The following is a 9,531-nucleotide window of genomic DNA, read 5'->3' as shown; positions in this document are numbered from 1 at the left end:
ACTGTCTCCCGCCCTCTCTACTCTTTCTGCTCCCCCCTCACCCCCCCCTCTCTCTCTCTCTCTCTCGCTCTCTCTATCTCCCCCCTCTGTGCACTCTCTCTCTCCCGTCTGTCGTATCTCTCTGTCCTCTCTCCTCCCCACACACTACCGCTCCTCCCTCTCTCCCCCCTCCCCGCTCACTCACTCTCCCTCTCTCCCTCCATGGGAGTGGGGGGGGGGGGGGCACTTCAGCTGATAATGCCTGTAATTGGAGTGACTCACACTTTTTCCAGTGTGTTTGGACCTGATAAAGAATATTGTCAGCGTTTTGCCGACAAGGCCTCCGCTGGCAGAATTAAATGGACTCTGTTCTCCTCTGTGCAGCAAATTAAAAGCCTCTCAATTCATCTGCTCTCGCCCGGGGGCTTACGGGGGACCCCCCCCCCCAATCCACAGAGAGAGAGAGAGAGAGAGAGAGAGAAAGAGAGAGACTTCAATCATCCTCCACAACAAGCACCAGCATTTCCTTTTTTCCATTTTGTTCAACTCTGCACCTGCTCTCTGTGAGAGCGAAAGAGAGAGATTTCACTCCTCCACACCGAGAAACAGTCCTTTTTTTTTTTCCTTTCCTCCTTTGGTTTAGCTGTGCACTCTGCAGTCTGTTGTGAAAGAAAAGGGAGAGGTGGACAGACAGACAGGGATAGAGAGAGAGAGAGAGAGAGAGAGCGGGGGAGAGAGGGAGAGAGGTCAAGAGCATCGGTCCAAAGAGCTGGAATTATTATTTTGGCTTGCAGCTGCCTGGGACTTCAGTGTTTGCAAGAGAGAGAGAGCGAGCGCGAGAGAGCGCGAGGGAGCGGGAGAGAGCGGGAGAGAGGTTTTCTCTACTGATTCCAGGAGACGACAATTCAATGAACAAAGCAATAAATAAATAAATAAATAAACAAACAAATAAATAAATTTTTGTCATAATAATATAAGAATCATAATACTAATACAAATAAAGAAAATAATAATTATAAGTAAAAAAATAAAAACATAAACTACACAAGAAAAAAGGCCCAAAATGAAAAATAAAACAGCCATTTGTGACACCACACCAAGGCATCAGCCTAACACTGTGCAAAAGACGTCCTTGTAGCACCGCTGTTGTTTGGAATCCTGCACCTCACTCATTAGTTTGTAAAAGCTAAAAGCAGCCCACACCCTGGCTCTCACCAGAGCAACAAACAACGGGGCAACCTCTTCATTCTACTTTTCCTGCTTTTGTAAATTGCTTTGTAAGTTTTGCTTCCCCCACTAGAAAAATGTGGAATTAGTTGGGTGTAGCTTATGTACTTAGCACCAAACACAAGGGCCAAAATTTTCATCCAACTTCTGAAATAAAATACTTAAAAGTTGAAAAAGTGGGTCTTCTCTGGCATTTTAAGAAACAATGAAAAACAGACTCAAAGTCCACAGAATGGGCATTGGATGGATACTGTTGGATTGATGACACAAATAAAAGCATTGACAGTGAAAGCACCGTCTAAGACCTGACCATTTGGTGAGTGGAGGCTGATGGAGAACCCTCCACACTGGATTCACTGCACTGTTTACCCCCAGTTTCTCCCCCCACTGCGTCCGCCCTCCCCTCCAGTTTTGCTCTGTTCAGCGCTCTCACACACTTGTGTAGCGTTTTTCCTGCGAGCGCGTGTACGTCTACACATTAAGTTTTGTTTTTTTCAAGAAAGCCATTGTCAGGGAAGGGATCATTTCTGTTGGGAACTTTGTGGCAACTGAAGTAGCCCTTCAGCAGAACACCCTCCTCCTCAGTTAGTTTGTTCTGCAAAAAGCGTAAAAAGTTCTTGCTGTGTTGAATCAGACCTTTGGCCTAATCAAGAGGCCACAGCTCTTGCTTCCTCAAAATCTGGTGCTGCGATGGCCACAATAGTATTTAGTGTGACGGCTCCAGCCACACACAGAGGGGGAGAGAGAGATTGAGGGGGAGAGAGAGAGAGAGAGAGAATGAGAGAGAGGGAGGGAGAGAGACCATCTGCAGAACGCTTGTAGATCTACCTATGAGTCTATTCTCATTTGTATTGGTGTGTGTGTGTGTGTGTGTGTGTGTGTGTGTGTGTGTGTGTGTGTGTGTGTGTGTGTGTGTGTGTGTGTGTGTGTGTGTGTGTGTGTGTGTGTGTGTGTGTGTGTGTGTGTTTGCGTGGTGCAGCTGCCAGCCAGACCACACTAGAATTGTTCTATACAGGATCCTGGGGAGAACACGGTAGACTATGAGCACTAGAGTTAGTAACTGGTTCACTTTTTTAAGGGGTGAGAGAATGAACTGTGTTCGTGCGAATATGATCTCAAAATTTGTCCTAAAATTATTACCTAACATTGTGATGTTATAAAAGCCCTTTGAGTTGCAAAATGTATTGTAGGAAAGGTGCAATACAAAATTGTGGTCATAATAAAGAATGAGATTTGACCTGAAATTGCTTTGAAAATGTAATATATAATAATAATATAATATAAGAGAGTTTAGAAAAACACTTTGAATGACTTTATAATTCAACCAAATGAAGCGTCAGGTTGTTTAATTTTTGTGGGGGCCGTTCTGTATTTGTGGCCTTGTCGGGAGTCTTTATGTGCACAGGAAGCAGCCTCGTGCAGTTTCCAACGGCAACGTGGACTCAAGGCCGATGCCGAAAACAACAAGCAGCTCATTTGCATTTGGGCAACAAACCCTGTTACCTGCGTCTGCCAGGAGAACATGACCCAACCAGACCTCCCTCTTGTCTATCTCTCTCTCTCTCTCGCTCTCTCTTTCTCAATTCAATTCAATTCAATTCAATTCAATTCAATTCAATTCAATTCAATTCAATTCAATTCAATTCAATTCAATTCAATGGTCTAGGTATGGGAAACATGTTTACTTTGCCAAAGCAAATGGAAAAAAATTAAACTAAACTGTAACCTAAAGTTAAATACATACCCAAAAATACATACACAGCATCCAGCGCATTTCCTTGGACTAGGCCATCCAGTGTTGTACTCATATTTGTCTCCCTCTCTCTCCCCCTCTCCCACCATCTCTCCCTCCGTCCAGCTCTCTGTGGGTGTGTGTGGGATGTCGTGTCAGGGCTGAAGCCCCTCCCTCTCCCATGAGCCTGTGTGCCCACACACACACTTGGCGCCTTCACGCACACACTCGACCCCGATTTTGCGGCGAGCCGGCCCCCCACAGCGCCCAGCGGAGCCCCGCGGGCCCCAGTCGAGTGGAGCCAAGGCCCAGGCCTGTCCGGTGGGAGCCCGAGGATGTCAACAGAGACGGAGCTGCCGACAGCGCTCAGGCCTGGAACCGTCAGACGCGACTCCAAACGGAAAGGTAGGCCGAGCGACCAAGTTACTCAACCGTTGGCTCCACCAGTAAAACCAGTGAACTACAAGTGTTACCTCTTTACCTCATAACAAACACACCAACCACAGAGATGGATTATAATTTTGTTCTCTTGATACTTCAGTACCTTGTCTTCATGTACTCTCTCTCTCTTTCTTTTGTTCTTGACTGCATCAACCAATTTCTTTTCGGGGATTAATAAAATGTATTTTCTTACTTTACCTCGTTTGATATGATCTTATTTCCATATGTGAGTCACGAGCCCTGCGCGCCACAGTAAACACCACCAAGCAGAGTTTTACTGCATAAAGTGAATAAATCTGAACTTGAACTTGAACTTGAGCAATTCCATATATATAGTCCAGAAAAAATGACCCAGAATGCACCTCAGGATGTAGTGACCAAACAGTATTCACAATGGGAATACAAATACCACAAGATGCAGAATGGTTCACACTGGAATTGTGCATTATCATACAGAACTTTTGCAGAATATCATGACAGATACACACACACACACGCACGAATGCATGCAGACACACACACACACACACACACATACACTCCCACACACACACTCTGTGCCTCATGGCGGCTCTGTGTCCTGTTTAGAAACAGCATTGTTCTCCTGTGACGGAGATCATGTTCATCATTCACACTGCTACACGCACGCACGCACGCACTCATACACACACACACACACACACACACACACACACACACACACACACACACACTGCAGTGCAGTGGGACAGGACCCCAGATGAGGGTCTGAGAGGAAAGATGGATGTTTTACCCCTCAGCGTCCAGGCGAGAAATGGAACGGTGGCGCAGTGGGAAGCGCTGCGGTTCAAATTTCATCCAGGAAACATGTTTCCATGTGTTTGTGTCAGTTTCCTCCGTTTTCAATTTTTTTTTATGAAGTTTGGCTCAAAACCGCCACAAACAAACCTTCCAGTTTCCCACCCATTCCCCACCTGTTACATCTCAGCATCGCTATTTTGGAGATAAAAAACCTGAGTGGATCGAACTGTGGGACATAACAAACGGCTTAACAAAGCCAAGATATCTTTAATGTTAATGAAAAATGTTTTTTTGCCGTTGTGGTCGAGAACATGTACTATCAGTGGTGAGAAGATGAAGAAGTTCGATATCAAATCCTAACCAACCAAAGCTTAACGATGCTTAAGGAGCTCAATTCTAATTGAAAAATCTGAAAATCGAACCACATATTAGGAATCAGGAAAGGTCACTGTGGGGGGTAAAACTAATTTGGAAATATAGGTCTATACTATACTACTACTATATATTATTCCAAATTTTGCCAGCACATTAGGATCATAGCGTAGTGATATGATATGATCTCCAGTTTCTGCTATAATTTTGAAATGTTTTTGAGCTCATTATGCCACATTACTCTCCATATTTCTACTACACCACAGCTACACTACAGCTCCATATCTTTACTAAAATCAATTATAGGTCATTTTTTCCTTTTCTCCTTATCTGTGGTAGTACACATGGTTCCCTACGTCTGGGTACAATTGTAAAGATTAAAAATTCTAAAGACAATATTAAAAGTGTTTTTTCCTCGTTTAGCGACAATACATTTTTATGGAATCTCCCCAAACTTGTCATGAGGAGAACAAAGCGAGATTCCTTCCCAACAGGAAGTGAAAGCAGGCCGCATTGAAACATATTATATAGTAATTATATAGGCTCATAGTATTGTTTTAGTCTTGATGTCAAAGTCATTTTTATCCATTGTGTAACGGCGTCTTTGCGGCGTATGGATCCGACTCCCTGGGCTCGCAGAGAAAGCCACCACTGCTCTGATCTGGGTCACAGCTGCACGTGCACGCACACACACACACTCACACAGACGGGTGATGAAAGTCAAATGCAATAATTTACCACTTTGAGTCTGTTCCAAGTATTGGAAGCTGTTTGATAAAGCTCCGCTGTGTGTGTGTGTGTGTGTGCCAACGCGAAGAGCGCTTTTTTGTGTAAAGGATGCTTAGATAGACACAGACCTCACACAGAACACACATATACCCACACACACACACACACACACACACACACCCACACGCGTTCAACAATTTGAACCAAATGACAAGAACACAGCATATTTTTCCTTTTTTTCTCATCTCTCTATCCTAATTGCCTCTTTTTCCATTTAAAGCTGAATCACTAGAATTTTTTATTGTAACTAATGTTTCCTTTCTAAACCATGCTGATAAAACCGACCTGTTCCTAAGCTTCTCCCCTCTTTTGGTTGGTCTGAGGTTTTTGGGATCGCCTTGGCCCCTCCCACTCTAAATCTGTGGTGGAATTTGATAGACAAGGAGGCGGAGCCACAGGGAAAAAAGTGTGTCTGTGTGTGTGTATATATATAATATACATACTTTTTTTTTGATTGATAAGCTTGTTTAGTTAAGATTACAGTTTCAGTTAAAAAATCAACACCATAATAAGCTCAGTCACTACAATACCATACAATACCATGAAAATTATAGTAATGACTTCAAGGGTACCTTTTATGAAAAATGTACTTTTTCAGCCCTTGTGTACATACATTTGGGTCGCTGAGGGACCTTCTAACACAAAAACTATAAAATAAGAACTCAGTCAGTTTTGGTGAGTTGTCTGTCTCAAAAAACATGCGGTGAAACACGCCGTTCAGCTTTGCAGCCCTGATACACGTCACCAAGGATATTCTTGTAATTAGAACCGCCCCCCATACGAGTAACTTGACAAACAAATCTTTTAAAATAAAGAGGAATTAATACCAACTGTCTGTGAAGAAACTAGAGACGATGGAAATGGAAGTATTTCAAAAAGAATTCTGCTGTGTTTCTTTCAAAAAAGAAAAAAGAAAGTATGCGGAAAATAGACTGGAGGCTATGGTGCACGATCTGCTGTGCATTTCTCCAAACAAAACCAACACAAATAGTGTGTTTTTATTATAGATGTATTTATTTGTTTTATTTTATTTTCCAAAGTTTACATGAAACAAAAAATCCCTGTGTGTGGTGGTGTCCGGGTGCGTCGCGGTGTTTGTGTCTCCCACAAGCTTGGAGCACGGCAATAAAAGTTGGTACAAACTTTTAAATGAGGACTTGTAGACCTAATATGAGTGAAGATTCAGCAACTGGATTGCTTATTTCTCGCCTCAAATTCTTTCAGAACAGATTTTAGTGTACTGATAAGGTGAAATCCTTGAAAGTATACCGGGTAAATAAAATGGAGCCCGGAGTAAAGCTCAAACCCCATTGGCTCACAGAAGTAGGGGCCCCAGAAGGGTGACTCCATCCACAAAAACAGTGCGTTATGGAGCAACCATTCTAACAAGGTATGGGTTCTAAGGTATGTTTGAATGGCTCTAATGCATAATCTCAGTGGTATTTACAGCAAAAAACATGATTTTGGACCTCAAAATCCATATATTGACTTGCTGTAAAGGAGCATAATAGGTCCACTTTAAATTGTCCACTAAATAAACCAAACTGACTCTACAACACTGCATTAGCTCCAGTCTGACGGCGAAATGGCCTTTCACTGGGGGAGACGGAGACAGGGAGATGGAGAGGGGGAGAGAGAGAAAGAGAGAGACTAAACAGTGAACATGGAGGAGAGATCTATGATATCACAGTACACACACACACCCAGGCACACAGTGAACTTTGGCTTATCGGTGTGTATGTGTGCATTTTTTCGTCTCGCAGAAAACTCATTTTCCGTGCGTGTGCGCGTGTCCAGTGCACAGTAATTACATTGGTCCTGTGACGCTCGGGGGTCGTCTCATCAGAGTGTGTGATTCCTCCTCCTCACCAGAAGGTTCTGCTCTTATTGAATTACAATGACAAGGCAGAGATAACCTGCAACCTTTAGCATTTGCACAAACCTACTATCTTATTGGCTGGAGAGGAATACGCTTTTATTAATCCACAATAAATCCACAACTCTCTCTCGCTCCCTCGCTCTCAATTCAATTTGGCTTTATTAACATGGGAAACATAGGTTTATATTTCCATGAATCAAGTAAGTGAAGTTAAACTGAAAGACAAATTTGCAGACAAATGTGAACGTCACACTTAAAAATGTGAATATAAATGGGGAAAGATAACCTAAAATGTGTACTATTGATATATATATACAGACAAGTAAAAATAAGATAAAAATGTGGACAAAGTAAAAGTATATACAAATAGGATAAGCTTAAATGAAAACTCTATCTAAAGCTGTTTTCACTCATGCACTGTAACCCTGAAATTATCCGGACTTTACCCGGATGAACTGTATGTGTGAAAGCAAATGTCCAAATCAGTTGGACTGGACATTAACCGGACTTTACCGAGCCAGCACCCTAGTACAAAGTCTGCGTAATGTCCGATTGAGCAGTGTGTGTGAACAGAGCAGGTGATTGTACGGAGAATTCACAGCGAGCGAGTGTTGATGACGTCTCTGTCATACGACTGGTGATGTCATCAACACGCCCACTCGTGGACGGTGAAGACATTTACCTTTGTGCAGATCTTCGTGCACGGAGCGTAGCTGCTTTGTACTTCTTTCCGATTTTCTTGATATTCCTTTCCACTCTTTTGTTTATATCGCGGAGACGTTCAAATACATGGAGTATCAACGCAAAAAAGTCACAACTACTGTGTTGACTTTCATCATAGGTCGGTAGCCTCGTTCGCCATCTTGGTTGTGCTGTAAAACTCTGCAGCGTCATTGCATCGCGTCCCGCATCCTGCACGCTCTATCCAGGCTCCGCCCCTCTTCTAAACCAAACTAATTATTTCCAGGTTGTGTGAACGCGTCTGACACGGACAATCTCCGGTTGTGAGCTACATGTGTGAAAGGGAAACTTTGGACAATATTCAGACCTGATTATCCGGACATTGTCCAGAGTGCATGTCTGAAAGCAGCTTCAGTCACATCCTCCTGTTCCTCTCTGTTCACCGTCCTGATACAAACCTCGGCATGGAGGTGAATTGTCTGCAGAACATTAAAACAGGAAGTTGTTTGTCGAGGTTTACAGCCTCCGAGTTGTAATGCTTGGCAGCGGGACGATTAACGTGCTCAGCGATGTGGATTAGTAGAACTATTAATTTAGTAAAAGAAAAGCATTCTTAGGATCAAATATCAATAAGACATGGCAGTCGGCAGTCTGCTAGACCGAGCTGTTTTTTTATTGGAATGACAAATTAGAACAGCGGCTTGATAATATGTCTGTGCAAAGTATGTTGGCCTCAGCGAACAAACGGAAATACGGAAATACACATTGAACCTACCTTTATGTGCTGGGCTCACCTTGCCAACACCTAAGACTTTATTTTATGGGATCGTGATTGTGTTTGGAATTTCATAATCAGGTTCCATGCGGCGTGCATGCAGATCGCTCTTTGCTTCCCGTCCTGGATCCTATCTGCCTCCGTCTCTGAGGCTTGCCAAAGAGAAGGAAGGTTTATTTGTAGAGCACGTCTCCTACACAAGTGCATTACATAAGACACTAAAGGGATTAAAGAAGAATAAATCAATTTAGAAGGAGACATTGAAGGATGCCAATCCCTAGTTCTCTGAAATGATTAGACTCTTATTGATTATCTGATGATTAACTCCAAGCAATTCTCAAATAACTAAAAAATAACTCAACATATCAATAGATACCTCTGCTTCAATAGATACCCAATGTAGAAAACCACACTTACAGTATGTGCATCTACTTTCATTAAAAGTAAATGAGGAAATATTTTGGGGAAACTGAATATCAGAAGAAGTCACAGTTCCAGTCTCAAAGGCATTACAAGCCCGAAGGACATCTACTGGAGAACCCTACAGCTAAACTCTCAGATAGATCGGATTAAAAGTGTCTAAAATACTAATAGTTAAAAAGAGGAGACCTTCAGGTCCAGTACGGGTCAAGTAGACCACATACCATGACATACCAACGGACATGGAGTGTTTCTATCTCCCCTCATTGTCATTTTTATATCAAAAATTCTATATAAAATCAATATGTATATAATCTGATCGTACTTGTTAAATAAATAACATGTTAAATGGTGTTTATGGATAAGCTGCTTCCAAAGATACTCTCTTATTCAAACATACTTTTTTATTAAGAAAATAAACATGAACAAAGCATTACCACGGACATGAACATCTGT

At 42.5% G+C, this 9,531-nt stretch overlaps 1 protein-coding gene across 2 annotated transcripts in view; it reads left to right on the top strand.

Annotated features, from left to right (window-relative positions):
- Positions 1-3,273: 3,273 nt before the first annotated feature.
- The window catches only part of dab1a (DAB adaptor protein 1a), a gene marked incomplete at both ends in the record, with an annotated part of 74,500 nt that continues 68,242 nt past the window's right edge, over positions 3,274-9,531 (top strand). For both annotated transcript variants that reach the window (XM_080016978.1, XM_080016977.1), the window contains one exon: positions 3,274-3,343. In XM_080016978.1, the coding sequence (XP_079873104.1) occupies positions 3,274-3,343 (70 nt within the window). The remainder of the gene's footprint in view (positions 3,344-9,531) is intronic.

This window comes from Zeus faber (genome assembly GCF_960531495.2).
Source record: "Zeus faber genome assembly, chromosome: 1".
Classification (NCBI taxonomy): Eukaryota; Metazoa; Chordata; class Actinopteri; order Zeiformes; family Zeidae; genus Zeus; species Zeus faber.
Note: the sequence above shows the minus strand (reverse complement) of the source record. Positions and strands in the feature narration are given on the sequence as shown.